At 45.3% G+C, this 23,113-nt stretch overlaps 1 protein-coding gene across 1 annotated transcript in view; it reads left to right on the plus strand.

Moving 5' to 3' along the window:
• The window catches only part of LOC127625474 (polypeptide N-acetylgalactosaminyltransferase 10-like), a 213,421-nt gene that overhangs the window by 178,222 nt on the left and 12,086 nt on the right, over window positions 1-23,113 (plus strand). Inside the window, exons 9-11 of the mRNA XM_052100778.1 lie at window positions 9,896-10,117; window positions 14,706-14,822; window positions 17,867-18,016. Coding sequence (XP_051956738.1) covers window positions 9,896-10,117; window positions 14,706-14,822; window positions 17,867-18,016 — 489 coding nt within the window. The remainder of the gene's footprint in view (window positions 1-9,895; window positions 10,118-14,705; window positions 14,823-17,866; window positions 18,017-23,113) is intronic.

Below are 23,113 nucleotides of genomic sequence, written 5' to 3' on the forward strand. Positions count from 1 at the left end.
GCCCACCAAACCACACCCCTTCTCCACCCTGACTACGCCTTGATATCTTGTCCATGAATATCACAAACAGGATTGGTGACAAAGCGCAGCCCTGGCAGAGACCAACCCCACATGGAACGAACTCAACTTCGTGCCGAGGACCAAGACACAGCTCTCGCTTTGGACATACAGGGATTGGATCGCCCTAAGAAGGGACCCCCCCCACCCCGTACTCCCACAGTATCTCCTGGGGGACCCGGTCTTACGCCTTCTCCAGATCCACAAAACACATGTAGACTGGATGGACATACTCCCAGGCTCCCCCCTGGATCCTTGCGAGAGTAAAGATCTGGTCCGTTGTTCCATGGCCAGGATGGAACCCGCATTGTTCCTCTTCAATCCGAGGTTCGACAATCGGCCGAATCCTCCTCTCCAGCACCTTGGAGTAAACTTTACCAGGGAGGCTGAGAATTGTGATACCCCTGCAGTTGGCACACACTCTCTGGTCTCCCTTTTTGAAGAGGGGAAATACCACCCCATTCTGCCACTCCTTGGGCACCATCCCAGACTTCAACGCAATGTTGAAGAGGCGTGTCATCCATGACACCCCCTCCATATCTAAAGCTTTCAGCATTTCTGGTCGGATCTCATCAATCCCCGGGGATTTGCCACTGCGGAGTTGTTTGACTACCTCAGCCTCTAGCATAGAAAGCATGTTGGGATTTACGGGGTTCTTCAAAGTATTGTTACACCGCCTAATAACCTCCTCGGTTGAGGTCAACAGCGTCCCATCTTTGCTGTATACAGCTTGGATGGTTCCCCGTTTGCCCCTCCTAAGGTGACGGATGGTTTTCCAGAAGCACTTTTCCCACACCCTTTGCTTTGCCTCCCTCATGGTAGAGGCCGCAGCCCTTCGGGCCTGTCGGTACCTTGCAAATGCCTCCGGAGACCTCCGGAACAACATATCCCGGAAGGCCTCTTTCTTCAGTCGGACGGCTTCCCTAACCACCATGGTGTTCAAGGGTTACCGCCCCTTGTGTCACCTGAGACCTTGAGGCCGCAGCTCTCCACCGTGGCTTCGGCAATGGTAGCTTTGAGTATTGCCCACTCCGGTTCAATGTCCCCAACCTCCGCAAGGATGCCTGAAAAGCTCCGCCGGAGGTGTTAGTTGAAGATCTTGCGGGCAGGGGCCTCCTCCAAACGTTCCCAGTTCACCCACACTGCTCGCTTGGGCTTCCCAAGTCTGTCCAGAGTCTTTCTCCACCCCCTGACCCAACTCACCACCAGATGGTGATCGGTTGACAGCTCAGCCCCTCTCTTCACCCGAGTGTCCATATGGCCTCATATCCTATGACACAATTACAAAATCGATCATCGACCTTTGGCCTAGGGTGCTCCAGTTATGTTCGAACATGGTGTTTGTTATAGATAATCCATGACTAGTACAGAAGTCTAACAACAAACATCCACTCGGGTTCAGATCAGGGAGGCCGTTTCTCCCAATCACGCCTCTCCAGGTGTCTCTGTCATTTCCCACGTGCGCGTTGAAGGGCCAATACCAATAACGATTATTAGTAATCAAGGAGACCGATAACTGATATTTGGGGCCGATATATATTTGCAGTAAAAATACAAATGTAGTGTCCAAATTTACACTAGCACAAACTCCAACACAAAACGTACTTTAAATACCTATGGATGTGTTTAATGAAATAATGCAAAACAGAACATTTCAATATTATTTTTTTAACTCAACATCAACATGCTAGGGAGATTCTTGCAGCATTTCTTTTGAACTGAAACTTTAAATATATAAAAAATTATGAACTAAACAGCTCAAAACAGAATGTTATGTATTAACATGTGATAACAGACGAGAATCATCGTTACTGGAGTTGACATTCTTCATGTCGCTTGCTGGCTAGCCCGTTTAGTCAAGTGCAGAAAGGCAATGTGGTTTTATTCACAATGGAGGTAAAAGATTTAATGCTAGCAGTTGACGTTTTCAGAGGTAAAAATTAATATACTGAAGTTTCAATAAACATCACAATATCTATGCAAGCAGTGACCAATTAGTGGACCATGGATTTGTTCCATCCGGACCGCGAGACATCATAACAACGGTTGTCCCATGTCACCGTTTCTACACTTTAGGTTAGCAGTACGACAAAACAATAGATCTGTGTACACTGCAAGTGCTCCGGGGCGTAGATAGCACTGATCTTTCAAAGATATACTGTATCTTTTAATATATTTCTCTAACACTGCACATGCTTGATTAAAGCCATTACGTGCTCTGCACGTGGTGCCTCCCTCCCCCGGCCCGTGACATGGGGCACCGCATAGTAGAGCTGCAGAAACGGTTATTTCAACTACAGTAGACCGTAATGTGAAAATACAGTGAGAAGCAATATAGATGGGCTGCAGAGATGAGGACAGAGTACTCGCACATATGAGACCAAATGACCAGGTGTTCCGCTTACACCCAGCACCATACACCAAGTTGATCCAGTGTGCTTTCTTTCCCAGGTTAGCCACTAAGCTTTGCTTCCTGGATGTTCTTCCTCCCTAGCCTTCTGGCTTGCGAATTCACCAGAGCAATTTTCTACCAGACCCACTATGAGCCACAAGTGTTCTGTACTGGGGTAGGGCTCCAGCAGTCCCACTGCCCCCGGTCACAATGTTTGTAGAGCTCCTCTCACATCAGGCAGGACCTACCACCATGCTATTCCCATGTGCGGCTTCACAACCCACGTGATATATTTGCCACATGTCACCTCCCCCTAGTGGATGGTGTGGCAGGTGTGGCCTCCGCAGGGTCTTTCCCCCTGAAAGAATAGGATTGGGAAAGACCGCCTTCCCCAATGCATTTCATAGCACAGCCACATCACACTCTATGCAAGAGACATAGAGAGAGAAAAGGCAGCGGCTGCCGGGTTTGCTCCCATGCTAATGGTAACACCTGTTCCCCCCTCAGGGGTGCTGGGAACCTAAGGTCTGTATATGACACCTTTTCTGGGGGCGTTGGGGAGGGTTACGTGCAGCCGATACAGTTGCTTCTAGCACGCAGCAGCCTGCTTGCACCTGTGTCAGCAGTTCACGTAACACTGTCTAGTGCATGGCACTTTTGAATGAGACCCCTTGTGTCACTTCATTCGACACAATGTCGAGTGAGTGACAGAAGGGGAACGTCACGGTTACTGTTGTAACCTCTGTTCCCTGAGGGAGGGAACGAGACTTTGTGTCCTTATGCCATGACACTAGACCTACCAATGTAAACGGCCGTACCTTATTCTGGGATCCTCAGTGCAAAAACCTGACTGACAGACACATGCCTGCTTCCCTTTATACCTGTATGTCCGGGGGCGGGACATGCAAATTCTGTCTGCCAATTTCTCAATTTCAGCTGGGAGTAATTTAATACGTTTTTGGCAGCACTATGCTATCTTCTGATTTGAAAGAGGATCGCACAGCCCATTTGTGAAAAATCTGCATTGATGCATTTGTAAGAAAAAACAAAATAATATTGTGCTAAAAAGTCATGTGGCTCACAAGTGTATTTCTTTATAATATTTGTAAAACAATACCTCTAAATGACATTCACTGAATTAAAGGGGGGAAAATACTTTTTATTAAGTTTAATTCAGTAAAGAAATTCACTGTAAAAAAAAAATCAATCATTCAATTATCTAGTGTTTTTGTCTTGTTTTCCATTTATAATGGTCTAAAATACTTAAAACAAGATACATTTACTTGAGAAGCAACATATAAGATATTTAGATTTGCTTTAAGAGAATGTATCTTAAATATTTTGTATGTTCTTTTTCTAAAGTTGGAGTGTCTGTAACTCCAAAAATCCTTTTGGTACTGTATAGTCAGGAGCATGACACATACCAAATTCTGTCAGTCTAGCAAGTGCCTTGCTCAAGGTGGGGTTTGAACCAACAACCTGCTGCTTAGCAGTTCAGTGCTTTAGCCCACTATACCACCACCACCACCACCACTCCGATACTACTAGTCCCATCTACTAGTTGATTTGACATGGAATAACATTTCTAACAGACGGTATACTGTATACTGCCATACCACCTAGCTGTAATGTAATCCCAACATAAATGGCTGCATACCAGTTCCTGCCACCAATTTACCCAGAGATACTTTAAGTATGGAAGCCATTGTGCATGCATACATGTACATTAAATTAAGGCCTATAGTAAAAGTTGACCAACTTGATGCATGAGGATAATTTTTTATTTAAATGTTATGTCTAACAGGAAAAACACATTTACATGGTGATTTAATTAAATAATAAATATACATATATGTCTGAATGTTCTGCATTCAAGTACATTGCATGGACCAAAAAGAAATGCAAGTCAAATTTCAAGCTCAAATACAATGTGAAAGCAACGAGAACTGGACTCCTTTTTACTAATTTCTTATTATGAAAATGACTCTGGTTACTTGACTGTAACCCTTGTTCAATGATAAAAGCGGAACGAGATGCTGCACTGAGTTAGTGCTTTGGGAGAACAACTTTAGGTATGACCAGCTGTGAAAATGTGTGCAACACGTCAATGAAAATTGACCGGAATTTATAGCCTCTGCCGGTGACATCATTGGAGGCACCTGTAGCAGGGCTATAAATAGATGCGGCAGTGATGCGCAGCATCTCGTTCCACTTTTATCAGGGATCAAGTGTTACAGTCAAGTAACCTGAGACATTCCCTTTCAAAAAGATACAATTATGATGCTGCGCTGAGTTAGCGCTTTGGGAACGAGAATACCCACGCCGCCGCACTGTGGATGTCCGGACCACTTACAGTTGTGTAGTGTGCTCACGAGCGCGAGAGGTCTCAGACATGAGCTTGTGATGTTGACTCAAGGACATAAGAGCCCGGAGTGGCATGATCATCCAAACTGTAAAATCTAATGAATGTGTGCAGAGAGGACCAGCCTGCTGCATCACAAACATGCTGCAGAGGGACACCTCTAGCCAAGGCTTTAGAGGAGGCGACCCCTCTGGTAGAGTCAGTCCTGATACCTACTGGCGAAGCTTGACCGGGCGCCTCGTAGGCCAGGGCAATAGCGTCCCTCACCCAATACGACATAGTCTGCTTGGTGGCGGCCGCCCCCCCGGTTGCGGCCCGCATGGCAAATATAAATAGTTGCCCTGACTTATGCCACTGGCTAGTGCGGTGGACATATGTCTGAAGGGCACGGACTGGACAAAGTCTGTCAAGTCTTTCCTGCTTCAGCGTTGTAAAGGGGAGCAGAAGGCTTCGAGAGTGAACGGATGTAAGGTCAAGAAAGGCACCTTAGGCAGGTAGTCAGGATGAGGGTGCAAAATCACTTTAGCCATCCTTGGGGCAAAATCTAAACAGGCTGGCAAGACAGACAGAGCCTGATGGTCCCCAATTCTCTTTAGAGAGGTAATCGTCATAAGAAAAACCATCTTGAGAGTCAAAAGTTTATCAGACGCTGACTCTAGAGGTTCGAAGGGGGTCTCAACCAGACCCTCAAGGACTATTGAGAAGTCCCATGAAGGGGTCCTGGTCCTAGCAGGAGACCTTAGTCGCATAGCTCCACGAATGAAGTGAGCGAGTAGAGGATGCCTCCCCAACGGCACTCCATCCATCAAGGCCTTGGACGATTCCTGTCCGGAATCGTCCAAGGCGAGCCGTTGAGGAGAGACATTATCTCTGAGAACCATACCCTGTTCGGCCAGCGCGGCACTATCAGTATGAGGCAGGACCCTTGCTGGCGAACTCTGGCCAAGACTACCGGGAGCAGAGAAACTGGGGGAAATGCATACAGACGCATTCTGGGCCATGTATGCGCCATCGCATCCAGACCCAGAGGGGCTGGGTGACTCAGAGAGAAGTAGAGGGGACATTGCACTGTCAGTTGAGAGGCGAAGAGGTCCAATTCTGCCCTGTAAAATCTCACCAAGATTTGTTCCACTACCTCAGGGTGGAGATTCCACTCCCCTGTCAATATTTTCTGTCTGGACAGTAAATCTGCTCCCACATTCAGACATCCAGGGATATAAACTGCCCTGAGTGACAGGAGTTTGCCCTGGGCCCAAAGGAGAATCCGACATGCCAGAGTATTCAGCTGACGTGAACGTAGACCTCCTTAATGATTTATGTAGGAGACTACTGCTGTGTTGTCCACCCACACAGGACATGGGAGCCTCTCAAATGCTGGAGGAAGTATTTCAGGGCCAGAAATACCACCATCAACTCAAGACAGTTGATGTGCCAATCGAGCTGATGACCCTCCCATTCCCCTTGAGCTGGACGACCACTTAAGACCGATCCCTGGTCCGTCAGGGAGGCGTCTGTTGTTAGCAACCTGCGACGACAAGACGCACCCAGAGTGGGACCCAGGGTAAGAAACCGGGGTCTGAACCACATAGAAAGGGAACGAAGTGCGTGGTGCATAACCCTTATTTGCCTTAGGGGACTGGCCCTTGGATGAAATCCCCTGGCTTTTAGCCACAACTGAAATGGTCTCATGTGCAGAAGGCACAAAGGGATCACCGTGGATGCAGACGCCATGAGACCTAGTATTCGTTGATACTGACGAACAGTGCAACCTTGACCTAGCCTGACTTTGCTCTGGGTGTTCTGAATGGACATGATTCGAGCGGGAGACAATTGTGCCTGCATCGAGATCGAATTCCATATAACTCCCAGATAGATAATTCCCTGGGTGGGAGAGAGAACTCTCTTTTTGACATTGAGTCTCAGACCCAGAGAAAGCAGATGAGCTAAGATAATATCCCTGTGCTGAACTGCCAGTTCCTGAGACTGTGCTAGTATCAGCCAGTTGTCTATGTAATTCAGAATGCGGATGCCCCGTAGTCGCAAAGGAGCCAGTGCTGTATCCATGCATATTGTGAATGTGCGTGGTGATAGGGGTAGGCCGAACGGAAGAACCAGATATTGGAAGGCTTCGCCTCCGAAAGCAAACCTCAGGATCTTCCTGTGCTGTCGCAAAATTTCTATATGAAAGTATGCATCCATAAGATCGATCGAGACCAGCCAATCGTGCTGTTGGATTGTGTCACGACCATCTTGATAGTTATCATCTTGAACTTGAACGCCTTGACTGAGCGATTCAAGCCTCAAAGATCTAAGATCAGACGCAACCCCCCACCCTTCTTGGGAACCGGTATGTATTTGCTGTAAAAACCTGACTCTTTCTCTGGAAGGAGAACATGTTCTATGGCCCCTTTGACCAAGAGATTTTGCTGTTCTTTTCGCAGTAGACATGCCTGCTCCGGTTTCACGGTAGTAGAAACCCCGCCATTGAAACGTGGAGGGTGGCGAGCGAATTGAATTCTGTAGCTATTTTCTACAGTTCTTAGGACCCACATAGAAATACCTGGCAGAATTTTCCATGCTGCCAGGTTCTCTGAGATGGGTATTCATTTTGAAACTTGCTGTTGAGGGGATGTCGAGTGTTCCGCGTCCTGGACTAAGGCAGGAAGCAGCGGTACACCCAACATTTCGCTGGAAGCCTCTAACTCCCGAAACACCAGAGGCGGCAGGAATGGAGAGGTTTTGTGGGGGTACCGGGAGGGTCGAAGTCCCATCCTGAGGAGGGCTACCCCCACAAGGCTGGGCACAGGACCTTCAGGGTTTTCTCTTTTTAGAAATTACTCCCCTGAGGTCTTGCTTTGGAGGCTGCTGAGGGTGACGAGCCTGTCCCCAGTCTTTACGAGGGGGAGCATGACTCACCACACTCTGTTTCTGAGCCTCCTGTCTAGAAGGACCGGGGCGGGGCTGGGTGGCCGACAGCCCCTCCCCCTGAGTATGGCGAGGAAGGAATTGCCCGAATGCTTCCTCGTGACTTTTTGCCTCCTGGAACCTGGTGATAGCTATATTCATAGCGTCACCAAATAAGCCTGAAGGCGAAACCGGGGCATCGAGAAGGAAAGTTTTGTCCTTGTCTCTGATGCCCCAAAGGTTAAGCCATAAGTGTCTCTCTGTGCTGACTAAAGCAGACATAGACCGGCCAATGGCGCGGGCCGTCTGCTTGGTCATGCAAGGAGACAGATCCGTGGCTCGACGAAGCTCAGAGAAAGCCTCTTCGTCGACTGTGGTGCCCGCACTCAGGTCCTTCAACAGATTAGCCTAGTACACCTGTAACACTGCCATAGTGTGCAGGGCAGCACCAGCCTGACCTGCTGCCTGATAAGCCTTCCCCACAAGCGTGGAGGTGGTCCTGCACAGCTTTGTGGGAAGAGTGGGTCTCATTAGCGATGATGCTGAGCCAGGCGAGAGATAACCCGCAAGTGTCTCCTCTACCGGCAGCATCACCGAATACTTCAACAGATTAGCCTAGTACGCCTGTAACACTGCCATAGTGTGTAGGGCAGCACCAGCCTGACCCACTGCCTGATAAGCCCTCCCCACAAGCGTGGAGGTGGTCCTGCACAGCTTTGAGGGGAGAGTGGGTCTCCTTAGCGATGATGCAGAGCCAGGCAAGAGATAACCCGCAAGTGTCTCTTCTACCGGCGGCATCACCGAATACCCGCGAGCCTCAGCACCCACGATAGTTGAATATGTCAATGTCAAGGGCACGAAGACACGGGAAGTATAAGGATTCCTCCATGAATGAGAACACTCGTTATGGAGGTTTTTTTTGGCCAACAGACAGAAATCTGTCTTCTAGTTTGGAGTGTTTGGGGGGGGGGGTCTCTTGTTCGTGTGGAAAGTCTAACTATAGTCTGGCCACAGCCCGAGTAACCACCTCTAGTAATTACTCAGCCGCTTTATTATTGTGCGTAGAATGTACTGAGGTTCAGCGTCCCCCTCATGAACCGTCCGAGGCACGCTTCAGGCTTATGAGAAGGATCAGCCAGATCTATGCGAGAGCCCCACGATGAAAGAGTGGGCGCTGGCTCTTGGAAGTAAGCGAGACGAGTGTGAAGCATTTTGACTGTAAACAGATGCACCCGCCCTGCTGCAACGCAAGAGCAGCATGCTCTTCCCCCAAACACACAAAGCAAAACTGGTGTGTGTCCGTTTCAGCCATAGAGTGTAAACATGAGAACACACACCGCTTGCTTTGTTTATCAGTCATTCTTTTCCTATTTTTTTTATTTTTTTTTAAAGAAAAGAGAGAGAAAGGATTCTGTGGACTGCCTAACAGTTCTAACTCCTAACAGAGGAAAGTAGAAAGTTTCTGACAGGTTCATGAAGCACATACAAACAGAGTGATCCGAAGACAAAAGATCTGACGATTCCCCTGTGATGCATCTATTTATAGCCCTGCTACAGGTGCATCCAATGATGTCACCGGCAGAGGCTATAAATTCCGGTCAATTTTAATTGACGTGTTGCACACATATTCACAGCTGGTCACACCTAAAGTTGTTCCCCCAAAGCGCTAACTCAGCGCAGCACCATAAGTGTAGCTTTTTGAAAAGGAACAATTCTGAATGAGCAGGGCATGGGCAAAACTTGACTAAATTTGTAGACAATGGGCATTACTGGCATGATAATCTTGTTTATCATGAGAGCTGCGGTTTCATTTTCCACCCCTTTTTTTCTTTTAGATTTTATATCTAAAAAGCAGCAATATGAGATGAAATGTTTGTTAAATGTTTGACATACCAGTTCAAATTGCAATCTCAATACATGATAATCTTGTTTATCATGAGAGCTGCGGTTTCATTTTCCACCCCTTTTTTTCTTTTAGATTTTATATCTAAAAAGCAGCAATATGAGATGAAATGTTTGTTAAATGTTTGACATACCAGTTCAAATTGCAATCTCAATACAATAATCTAAAAATCTCAAAAGGATGTTAACTAGTGTATTTCTCCTCCTTTCAATCTCTGTTTCACTGAGTTTGTCTCTATGAACACCTTATGAAACAAAGTCAAAATTATCTTTTGTAGAACTTAAAGCGTGTAGCAGAGGTGTGGATGGATGAGTATGCAGAGTATATCTACCAGCGCAGACCAGAGTATCGTCATCTCTCTGCTGGTGATGTAGCTGTGCAGAAGGAATTGAGGAACAGGCTGAACTGCAAAAACTTCAAATGGTTCATGACAGAGGTGGCGTGGGACCTGCCCAAACACTATCCACCCGTGGAACCTCCAGCAGCAGCATGGGGCGATGTAATTTTCACTACCTGATTTACATACAAATCTTCCTGTGATTCTGTTTTGTAATTTGTGTGTACTATTTTGGACATTTAAATATTTTCTCTTATCCCAATAACCTTAATATGCGGAGACAACTTCAAACCTCAATTGCAAAACATTTAAAAAAATAAAAATAACCAGACAAACCAGCACTAAGATTGCTTATTTCTAAATATAAATTAAGTGCATTATTTCAGGAGTTACACCAGGTCCACAGGTGCTGAACTAATGGTGAAACTTTTGCCAACATGCCCAATATTTGTTTTCTTCGCATGAAAATAATTTTCAAAACAACTTTTTTTAAACATCTGAATGTACAAGTATCCCCAATTCTGAAAATGTTGGGACAGTTTGGAAAAAGCTACTAACAGCAATAAGAAGTGATTAGTACCTTCTATTCATCCTGTGCTTTATTGAAAGCACTACAACAATATGTTGTTTGATTTTTTTTTTACCTAGTGAATTTATTTATTTTCATTTTGTGTTTTTAATATAAACTCATTCCAAATCAGATTCAATAAAGTTGGGACAGTTGAGTGTTTACCACTGTGTAAAATCACCATTTCTTCTAATAACACTTTATTTATACAGTGCATTTGGGCACAAAAAACACTCAAGTGTCAAGTTTGTTAAGTTTAGCAATCAGAATGCTGATGTATGGCTTCTGCTTTGCTTAGTAAAGCCTTACCTTGCATCTGTAGCGGTGAATGGTGCTGACTAGGGATGTAACGGTTTATAGTGGCATGATACATAGAAGTAAAAAATGTTTACGATGTGCAACGTGGAGATGAGACTTAAAAAAAAAAAAACATAGAACAATGTCTAAATATCCTAAACCTATGTAACGCAGCCATACACATGGAAATTGCTCCATTGCACACAAGGAGCACTAAAAAAACAAACCGACGTTGTGTTCTAAAATATGATTGCACACTACCAGCCACAGGTGTTGTATGATGAGTTCAGACTAAAACCTAAAACTAAGAGTGGGACGAAGACAAGCCTTTTCTGCATGAGGGATCGAATGTCTGTTTGAAGCATGAGAGTGATTTATTTTAAATGTGCAAGAGAAAATTTAAGTTTCTAGAAGTTTAATGATAGCTCGATATTAATTTACTAAACACAATGCTGAATATTATGTATAATAATGTGATGGGAGTATATACTTCTAAAGTCAGGTATCATATCTGTTTTGATTTTGTCAGAAACATTTTATTATTTAACTGGATAAGCATGCACTTCCATTAAATATGTATTTTTTGAAAATAATATATAGATGTATATTTAAAAAAATACCATTTTAGTTTAAAATATTTTATATGTGTGTAATCAGTGACAGTGTGTAAGCAGCATATGTACAATATCTAACATAATTCCATATTTTCAGCAAAGCAGAACCATTAGCTAACATTTCCATTTGGTGTCACCATTGCCCTCTTTTGGGAATTAAAGGGATAGTTCATGCAAAAATGAAAATACTCTCATTATTTACTCTCTCTCATGAAATCCCAGGTGTGCATGATTTTCTTTCTTCACCAGAACACATTTAAAGAAAAATATCTTTGCTCAGTAGGTCCTTAAAATGCAAGTGGACGGGGGATTTTTGAAGCTCCAAAAATCACAGACAGTCAGCATAAATGTCATCCATACAACTCCAGCTGTTAAATTAATGTCTTCTAAAGTGATACAATCGCTTTTGGTGTGAAAATATATATATATATATATTTAATGACTTTTTATAAATGTAATTAACTCTTAATCATGCTTCCATTCTGCAGCGGTAAGTGCGTGTGACGTAATCGCATTGGCATTTGAAATACATGAGAGCTGACACACGTGAGTGACAGCCGGAAGAGCAGCAATGTTTACAATTAAAGAGGAACACTGTGTAGAAGCTTGGTTTGTTTTGGTTTAGATCTGTATTTATCTGTTTCTTTACTCACAATGGTGTTTGTGTGCTTATCCTGGATGTCTTATAACCGTCTCGTATTTTCTAAACACCAAACTAGTTATACAACTTAGATAAAGGGGGGTTCAGTTTGCCTAACATATGTTTAAGAAGAAAAGATGCTCATCAAATCCATGAAGACTATCTTTTATATATACAAATTAAATCATATTAACTACCAACACCCAAATAGGAAATTCAAGAAAAAGAAAATAAATCACATTAAACAAAACAATGCAATGGATGGGTAGGAATTGTTCATTAGGTTACACAGTTCAATAATGTGAAAGTTTATGTGTGTGAGAGTCTCATCTGATGGTACATAGATTATAGAACAATGTCCAAGGTTGAAGCTGTCCTTTATCAGATCAATATTCCAACCATTTGTGAAGAATTATGCCAAAAGCCATAAGCTTACTTCCATCTGGGCTTTAAATCCATATTGGTTTGCAACACGCAGTGTTAAAGTTACTGATAAAGTGTCCTTTTTAAGTTGAGCTTGAAATGGAAAATTTCCCAACCAGGACATAGCACAAATACCATTAAGCCATGCTTTCTACTGCTGCTGTTATGCTAACTTCCTCTACTAGCCAACCTTTAATAAAGGAGCACATTTAGGTGCCATAGCACCCCTAGCGGTGAGGAATAAAACTGCAGATAACTCACTTAGTAGCAGGCATGTCTGTTACAGCCTCAGCCAAGTGGAGAACGATTTATGTCTGTATCCATGGCAACACGAATACATCACACAAGAGACTTAGACTCCACCCTCTCATACAGCTTACCAGAATCTATTATTTAGCGTTAAAAAGTACTTAAATATTGATCTTTTTCACACCAAAAGTGATCGTGTCACTTTAGAAGACATTAATTTAACAGCTGGAGTCGATCGATGATGTTTATGCTGTGTGTTTGTGATTTTTGTAGCTTCAAAAATTGGATCACCATCCACTTGCATTTTAAGGACCTACTGAGGTAAGATATATCTCTAATTTACTTAAAATGTGTTCTGGTGAAGAAAGAAAGTCATACACACCTGGGATATCACGAGAGTGAATAAATAATGAGATAATTTTCATTTTTGGGTGAACTATCCAGTACATCTCTGATGGATCATTTAGCACATTTTAAAGAACAGTACTTTTTTTGCTACATTTTAAATGAACTGTGTTGCATACAGTATGTCTTTAAAGTAATTATAAATATCAATCTTAACTTTTATTGATTCAGGCTTAGTTTTAACAATCTTGAACAGAACCAAACAGTAAGTTCAGTATCGTGAACCGAACCGAATTGTGAAATTAGTGAATCGTCACAGCCCTAGTGCTGACTGACAAAGGTTTACTGAAGTAAAGCATTGGAAGTATTTCCAAATCATGAGATCTGTTACAGATGACTCACAGTTTTTAAGAACATGACGTCTGAAGGATCAGAGATCATGGACATTCAGGAATGGTTTTCCTGCACGACAACACCAAACCACATACTGCCTGGTTTGCAAGTGCATGGCTGCTTAAGCAGATAGTGCAGGTGCTAGATTGTTCTGTCTACAGTCCTTAGCAGTCGCTAATTGAGAATGTGTGTGTGGCAGGGCGGAGGGCGGGGCCGGGTTGTGATTATACACACCCGGTCCCTTATCAGGCTAATTAAGCCTCCGAGAGGGATAAAGGCCGATGACAGACGGTGGTGCAATGAGAGAGAGATCGTTTCCGTCATATGTGTTTGTGTCTTTTGTTTAAGTTCATAATTAAAATATTATTTATATAGTCAAGCCTTATCTCGCCTCCTCCTTTCCATGTAAATTATGTTACAGTGTGGTGCAGTATAAAGCTCACAATATGGCAACAAAGACCCTGAACAATTGCTCAGCTGAAGAACTGCATAATTGATGAATGGGAGAAAAGTCTGCTTGCTAAACTTAACAAACTTGAGTATTCAATGCTCAAATGCTTAATAAGTGTTATTAGAACAAATGGTTATGATACACAATGGATATGGTAAACACATGAACAAGGATGGTTTGTGAGGAAACCTGCTTGAATACAATTATTTTTGGATTTCCGTTTGTTGACGCTAGTGGCTCAATAGCATAATTCAGCTTTAAGTAGTAAGAGTGTGCACAGCATGATCTCACTCATTCAGATGCATTCAGGCCTGGGTAGCTCAGCGAGTAAAGACGCCGACTACTTTCCCTGGAGTCGTGAGTTCGAATCCAGGGCATGCTGAGTGACTCCAGTCAGGTCTCCTAAGCAACCAAATTGGAGATTAGAGTCACATGGGGTAACCTCCTCTTGGTTTCATATTCCAAACAACTGCCCCCATCTTCCATTGGTTGTACAAACAGATAGTCCTGCCCCAAACTCAAACCATTGGTTGAGCTAAAATTGCTGTGTCAGGCTGGACATCACCACAATTTATATTGAATATTAAGCTGAGATATCTTAAAGATAATTTTTACATTAAATCACAGGTTTGCAGGTTTTTGTGAGATTACCTTGACTGGAATAAACAAATTTGTTAAATAAATGTATGTAAATATTAATAAAATATTTCAATGGTTTAATCTACCCTTTCATTGTTGGTGATGGCCATGTTTGTTAATTTAATTTCCAGTTGCGTAATGTTGGCAGTGGTCTTTGCATGGAGAGTAAACACTTTTCCTCTGGTTCCCCAATCCGTTTGGAGAAATGTCTGAAAGGAAGGGTGGAGCCGACCTGGAGTCATGGTCAGGTAAGACACAAACACACAGTTTGCATTTATGACTTTCATAGGAATGATGGGTCTATTCCGAAACCTAGTGAGCTGCCTCACTATCTCTTTTGTACATTGGCAGCTATCTTCTATGGCAGCATCAGAACTGAAATGGAGACTCATGAAAAACTATTTGGAACAGTCTACATGGGAGTCATTCAAATAGCTATTCACGTGCAGCACACAAAAAACTTGTCTCTCATCTGATTTCAACACAGGTGATGCGAGAGGCAATGACACAATGCTTTAATGAGTATAAATACACAGGGCACACACATTTTGCAAGAGAGAGTCAGTTCCCTATCTGTTACTCACTCAACGTTGTGTCGATGAGTTGACACTAGGGGTCACTCTTGGGAGCCTAGACATCTATGATCTTTGAGAAAAGGCCAATGAGAATTCCCAGCCCCGGGCTGTTCCAGGAGCGGTCACAAGGAGCCAGGTAAGTGCTTTGCTGTCTCTAGACTCAGCACAGCCACAAGTGGCACATCAGGCTCCGCCCCATAACGAGGCCCCGCCTGCTAGTATGTCTGACACAATTGTTCCCCCTCGCGTGGAGCTTGGAGGTGTGGCTCCACTCCCCAACCCCCCATAATGGCAGATCAGGACTGTCCGACTCTGCTACACGATTCAGTTCACTAGGCGCCTGCCCAGGTCCAGCGGCGTCCACTTCACAACGGTGAGAGGCGAGAACGCCGTTGCTCTGTGTGTGGAGATCACCTCCCTCCTACAGAAGGATGCGATAGAGCCTGTCACATGCATCTTAGCGAGCATCTGGCATCAAGGTTGGTTTGCGGCGGTAGACCTGAAGGACGCTTACTTCCATACAGTATGAGGTCCTCCCCCTCGGTTTGTCCCGTCACCTCGTGTCACAGAGGCAGCCCTTGCCCCGTTAAGGGAAGTGGGCGTTCACATTCTCAACTATCTGACCATCAGACCTGGTCACGGACCTGCAGGCGTTCTCTGTCTGCGAACCGTGCCTGGAGTTCTGTCCGGCTTACTCATGTCATTCTGAGACTCTGACTGAGCTATGGTGGTGAACCCAGGAGGAGGCAGATCCAGCCTTGGCATTGCTGTGTCTGGTGTGTGCTCTTCGTGTCTACTTGGATCGCACACAGAGCTTTAGAAGCTCCAGGCAGCTCTTGTCTGCTTGAATGGACAGCGGAAAGGAAGCACTGTCTCCAAACAATGGGTCATCGATGCCATTACTATGGCATATCATGCCCAGCATGTGCCCCCCCTTGCTGGCCTGCGAGCCCTCACTACCAGGGGCATAGCGGCTTCTTGGGCGTTGTCCCACAGACGATGTCTAGCAGACATCTGTAGAGCTGCGGCTGGGCAACACATTTGTAAGGTTCTATAACCGCCAGGGTTGAGCCAGTATCATCCTGTGTGTTATCAGGTAACACAAACAGGTATGTTCAGGTCAGCTCGCCAGGTGTACTGCTTGCGCGTAGCACCTTTCCCCTCCCTTGAGGTGAAGACGTGCGCTCTTTTCCCAGTTACGTTCACAAAAAAGGGTGAACCCTGGACATTCTTCCTCCTTAGCCCAGCGGCCGACGAGTCTTCCGAGAGGCTCTCCTCCGCCGCAGTACGTGCGTCACTTAGGCCCCCGTACTGAGGTAAGTGCTCCACGTGTGCTGGTTGTTTCCTTAGGTAACCCTGTGTGATGTATATTATGCAAAATGGTTTCCCTGCTGGTAGACCGCGTCTTCCTTGGGCAGAGGGCCCTCTGTCCTTGGTCAACTTGTTTGTAGTAACTCCTCCCCTCCTTGGGTAGGACCTACCCCGGTGCCGCTCTGCGCGATGTGCTTCCGTGTGTTGTTTTCCACTTAGAAGTCCCCCCCCTTCCTGGGGTTGGGTGTGGTCTCCGCAGTGTCCTCCTCTTTGGAGGGACACCCCCAACATGGATAGTGGCCCCCAGATGAACAATTTTGTTCCTTTTTTCGGGGAGAACAATAGAGAGAAGGCTATGGCTGGGCCAGCCTTTCCTTAAACTTCTGAGCAATTAGCCGCTTCCCAAGGTGTAGGGGATCGCTTCATGCCTGCCAGTGTGTTGGGGTAGTTACGCAATGGCTTGCTGCACTGGCTACGAGGCACACAGAGTTCTGCCCATCTCGCACCGCCAGTCTGCGTAACCCGGATCAGCTCTTGTGGCGTTTTCCATTGGGACCCCTAGTGTCAACTCATCGACACACCGTCGAGTGAGTAACAGATAGGGAACCTCATGGTTACTGATGTAACCTCCGTTCCCTGATGGAGGAAAGAGACGTTTTGTCCCTCTTGCCACAACACTGAACCAACTGCTGAAATGGCCGGGTCTTTGGCTCGGCTCGGCTCGGCTCCTCAATGTGAAACCTGAGTGTGTGTTTGCAAGCAGCACTCCTTTTATACTCGTATGTCCAGGGGAGTGGCATGCAAATTCCACACGCTAATTCTCATTGGCATTTTCTCAAAGGTCAGAGATGTCTGGGCTCCCAAGAGTGACCCTAGTGTCAACTCGACACAATGTCTCGTTCCCTCCATCTGGGAACAGAGGTTACATCAGTAACCAAAATGTTTTCTATCATTTTAAATAACTGATACCTTTCAGTACTGAGTGAATTTGTTTATTTACAATCAAAATATATCTTACTTTGACTGCCGTATTAAGTTTACCACCAAGCTATTCACAATGTATTCTGGTATTGCCTACACGGGGAAGGATACATACAAAGTTACCTTAGAATTTGGCTGAAATTAGGTATCTTAGGAGGCAGCATGATGAGTTTAACTAACTTTTGTAACAGCCTAAAATGCCTTATAATGCTATCTCTGGAGGCAGCACATAAGGTATCGAAACAGACCCCATATTTGAGCTTCTTGACAGCACTATTCAGATTAATATTTTAAAATTTTATGAATGATGGAATTAAATTGCACACATTATGAATTCACAAAGTGTTCAATGATAGTGATGCACAAAAGGATAATGTTGCAAAAGAGTTAATGCACAGTAAACAATGTACTTGGATCTTTTGCAGGTCTTTACGTTTGGCTGGAGAGAAGATATACGGGTAGGAGACCCATTGCACACTAAGAAGGTCTGCTTTGATGCCATCTCCCATAACAGCCCTGTTACGCTATATGACTGCCATGGCATGAGAGGAAACCAGCTGTGGTCATACAGAAAGGTATTACATAGGTGTATTTTAACATTTTATATTTAGGAATACAAAGGATTCTTCGATTGGCCTACCATGAAACCCGATTATCCATCTTAAACCAGTCAGACAGTGGACTAAGGGTAAAGAAAAAAAAGAGGACTTAGCATATAACCTGAATTCAGAGAAGGACAAACCCCCATCTGTTTTGCTGCCTGAATAGTTAAAAACTAAATATATGGATACCATTCCAAATGTATTTAGAAACTGCCAAATTAAGTTTATCCTATTAGAGTGGGTGTGGGAAAAGGAATCATAGAAGAACAGACATTTATGTGAGGGAGGACATTAATTTTACAGCAGATGCATGAAAGAAGGAAAGATATGTCCAGTTTTCAAGATTTTAGGTGATGCCATATAAGGAGCTATTTAGGTTTTTCATGACGATGTCATGTTAAGATGGAAAAATATGTAGCCATAATTATTTTAAATAATGCTCCACAGGAAAAAGACCAGAGAATGATAGTGAAAATTAAGAGGGAGCAGGCGCGACTTGAGCCAATTAATTTTGTATCCAGATAAATGGCTAAATTTATCACACAGTCAAAACATTGAATTGAAAGAGCCCGTTTGCCTAAAAACAATAACATGACTGATCTGCAAATAAAAAGATGTGATGTGTTTCTAACAGATATGGGGAAGATGTGTTCTGACTGACAAACAGCCTAAGCTAGAGGTTCTAAAGATAATGTAAATGATAATGGTGAGAGAGCGCAACCATGACAAGTTCCTCTTCCTATAACGAAAGGCTGTGAACATAACTGACCTGTTTGAATGGCTATAGCACGTTAAACATATTTATAAAACCTGAATGAAGACCTAAGTGATCTAAAAAGCCTTTCACACTGGTATTTTTTTTTTTCTGAATCAGAGTACGGTTTAGGGGTGTAAATTACAAGTACCCTTTCAAAAAGCTAAACTTATGATGCTGCGCTGAGTTAGCGCATTAGGAACAACTTTAGGTGTGACCAGCTGTGAATATGTGTGCAACACGTCAATGAAAATTGACCGGAATTTATAGCCTCTGCCGGTGACATCATTGGATGCACCTGTAGCTGGGCTATAAATAGATACGTCACAGGTGCATCATCAGATCTTTGGTCTTCAGATCACTCTGTGTGTGTGTGTGTGCTTCATGAGCCTGTCAGAAACTTTTTTACTTTCCTCTGTTAGGAGTTAGAATTGTTAGGCAGTGTGCAGAAACCTTTCTCTTTCTCTTTTTTAAAAAGGAAAAAAAAGAGGAAAAGAATGACTGATAAACAAAGCAAGCAGTTTTGCTGTGCGTGTTTGGTGGAAGAGCATGCTGCTCTTGCGTTGCAGCAGGGCGGGTGCAGGCATTGCGATCTGTTTACAGTCAAAATGCTTCACACTCGTCTCGCTTACTTCCAAGAGCCAGTGCCCACTCTTTCATCGTGGGGCTCTCGCATAGATCTGGCTGAGGAGCGATAGACGGATCCGTCCCTATCGCTCGCTCTCCCCAGATCCAGCTGATCCTTCTCGTAAGCCTGAAGCGCGCATCGGCGCCTCTTCGGTTCATGAGGGGGACACTGAACCTCTGTACATTCCACGTACAATAATAAAGCGGCTGAGGAATTAATCGAGGTGGTTACTCGCACTGTGGTCGGACAATAGTTAGACTGGCCATGTGAACAAGAGACCCCACAAAACACTCCAAACTAGAAGACAGATTTCTGTCTGGTGGCCAAAAATAAAAAAAAATAAAAAAGGGAAGGGAAGGGAACGCTATATCAGTCCCTTCCTTTCTTCTATGACCTCCATTACGGGTGGTCTCATTCATGGAGGAATCCTTATACTTCCCGTGTCTTCGTACCCTCGACGTCGACATATTCGAATATCGTGGGTGCTGAGGCTCGGGGGTATTCGGTGATGCCGCCGGTAGAAGAGACACTTGCGGGTTATCTCTCGCCTGGCTCGGCATCATCGCTAAAGAGACCCACTCTCCCCACAAAGCTGTGCAGGACCACCTCCACGCTTGAAGGGAAGGCTTATCAGGCAGTAGGTCAGGCTGGTGCTGCCCTGTACACTATGGCAGTGTTACAGGTGTACTAGGCTAATCTGTTGAAGGACCTGAGTGCGGGCACCCCAGTCGACGAAGAGGCTTTCTCTGAGCTTCGTCGAGCCACGGATCTGTCTCCCTGCAGGACCAAGCAAACGGCCTGCACCATTGGCCTGGTCTATGTCTGCTTTAGTCAGCACAGAGAGACACTTATGGCTTAATAATAATAATAATCCTTCTGGCATATTTGGTGACGCTATGAATATAGTTATCACCAGGTTCCAGGAGGCAAAAAGTCACGAGGAAGCCTTCGGCAATTCCTTCCTCGCCACACTCAGGGGGAGGGGCCGTCCGTCACCCAGCCTCGCCCTGGTCCTTCTAGATGGGAGGCTCAAAAACAAAGCGTGGCGAATCGTGCTCCCCCTCGTAAAGACTGGGGGGCGGTTCGTCACCCTCAGCAGCCCCCAAAGCAAGACCTCAGGGCAGTTATTTCTAAAAAAAATAAATAAAAAACCCTGACGGTTTTGCACCCAGCTTTGTGGGGGTAGCCCCCCCCTTGGGACGGGTCACGTGAAACATCCACCTGTACCCTCCCGATACCCCCACAAAACCACTCCATTCCCGCCGCCTCTGGTGTTTCGGGAGTTAGAGGTTTCCAGCTAAATGTTGTGTGTTCCGTTGCTTCCTGCCTTAGTCCAGGACATGGGACACTTGACATCCCCTCAACAGGAAGTGTCAGAATCGATACCCATCTCAGATAACCTGGCAGCATGGAAAATACTGCCAGGTGGTTCTGTGTGGGTCCTAAGAACAGTAGAAAAAGGCTAAAGAATTAAATTTTTTCGCCATCCTCTGCGTTTTAACGGCAGGGTTCCCACTACCGTGAAACCAGAGCAAGCAAGTTTACTGTGGAAAGAACTGCAAAATCTCTTGGTTAAAGGGGCCATAGAACATTTTCCCCTTCCACAGAGGGTCAGGTTACTACAGCAGATACTTCCTGGTTCCCAAGAAGGATGGGGGGGTTGCGTCCGATCTTTGACCTTCGAGACTTGAATCGCTCCGAGGGCGTTCAAGTTCAAGATGCTAACCATCAAGACGGTCGTGTCTCAAATCCAACATCGCAATTGGTTGGTCACGATCGATCTCATGGATGCGTACTTTCATATAGAAAGTCTGCCACAACACAGGAAGTTCCTGAGGTTTGCTTTTGGGGGCAAAGCTTTCCAATATCGGGTTCTTCCATTCAGTCTAGCCTTATCCCCCCGCACATTCACGGAATGCATGGATGCAGCACTGGCTCCTTTGCGACTCCGGGGCATCCGCATTCTGAATTACATAGATGACTGGCTGATACTAGCACAGTTACAAGAACTGGCATTACAGCACAGGGATATTATCTTAGCTCATCTGGTTTCTCTGGGGTTGAGGCTCAATGCCAAGAAAAGCGTCCTCTCTCCCACTCAGAAAACTACGATCTGGGGATCGTATGGAATTCGATCACAATGCGGGCACAATTGTCTCCCGCTCTAATCGAGTCCATTCAGAACACCCTGAGCAAAGTCAGGCTAGGTCAAGGTTAAGATAAGACCATTTCAGTTGTGGCTCAAAGCCAGGGGATTTCATCCAAGGGCCAATCCCCTAGGCTGATAAGGGTTACGTGCCGCATGCTACGTACTCTTTCTATGTGGTTCAGACCCCGGTTCCTCACTTTGGGTCCCACTCTATGTGCATCTTGCCATCCCAGGTTGCTAATGACAGATGCCTCCCTGACGGGCTGAGTAGTGGTCTTAAGTGGTCGTCCAGCTCAAGAGGAATGGGAGGGTCGTCAGCTCGATTGTCACATTAACTGTCTCGATTTGATGGCTGTATTTCTGGCCCTGAAATACTTCCTCCAGAGGCTGCCATGTCTTGGTGCGGGTGGACAATACAGCGGTAGTCTCTTACATAAACCATCAAGGAGATCTACGTTAACGCCAGCTGAACAGACTGGCATGGCAGATTCTCCTTTAGGCCCAGGGCAAGCTCCTGTTAATCAGAGCAGCTTGTATTCCTGGATGCCTGAATGGGAGCAGATTTACTGTCCAGACAGAAAATACCGACAGGGGAGTAGAAACTCCACCCCGAGGTAGTGGAACAAATCTGGGTGAGATTTTACAGGGCAGAAGTGGACCTCTTCGCCTCTCAACAGACAGCGCAATGTCCCCTCTACTTCTCTCTGAGTCACCCAGCCCCCTGGGTCTGGACACGATGGCACATACATGGCCCAGCGTCTGTATGCATTTCCTCCGGTTTCTTGTCTCCCGTGAGTCTTGGCCAGAGTTCGCCAGCAAGGGTCCTGCCTCTTACTGATTGCGCCGCGCTGGCCAAACGGTATGGTTCTCGGAGATAATGTCTCTCCTCGACGGCTCACCTTGGGCGATTCCGGACTGGAAGGACCTTCTGTCTCAGGCTCAGGGGACAATATTTCATCCCCGGCCCGAGCTGTGGAACCTTCATGTTTGGCCCCTGAAGGGTACCAACTGAGCGACACTGGGTTTTTCACCTGAGGTTATTGAGACCATTTTAAGTGCTAGTGCTCCCTCTACCAGAAGAATCTATGCCAATAAATGGGGTGTCTTTGAAAGATGGTGCAGTGCACATAATGCAGATCCAGTTAACTGCCAGATTGCTTTAGTTCTGGTCTTTCTGCAGAGAAAAATTGGCAGCTGGCATATGCCTCGCCACTCTCAGGGTCTATGTGGCCGCCATTTCGGCTTGCCACGCCTTGATGGACAGGGTGCCGTTGGGGAGACATCCTCAACTCGCTCGCTTCATTCGTGGAGCTATGTGACTATGGCCTCCTGCTAGGACCAGGACCCCTTAATGGGACTTAGCAATAGTCTTTGAGGGTCTGGTTGAGACCCCCTTCGAACTTCTAGAGTCAGTGTCTGATAAACTTCTGACTCTCAAGATAGTTTTTCTTATGACGATTACCTCTCTAAAGAGAATCGGGGATCTACAGGGGTCTGTTTACAATGGCGGAGGAGGAAAGACTTCACAGACTTTGTCTA

This window comes from Xyrauchen texanus, chromosome 31 (assembly GCF_025860055.1).
Source record: "Xyrauchen texanus isolate HMW12.3.18 chromosome 31, RBS_HiC_50CHRs, whole genome shotgun sequence".
NCBI classification, from domain to species: domain Eukaryota; kingdom Metazoa; phylum Chordata; class Actinopteri; order Cypriniformes; family Catostomidae; genus Xyrauchen; species Xyrauchen texanus.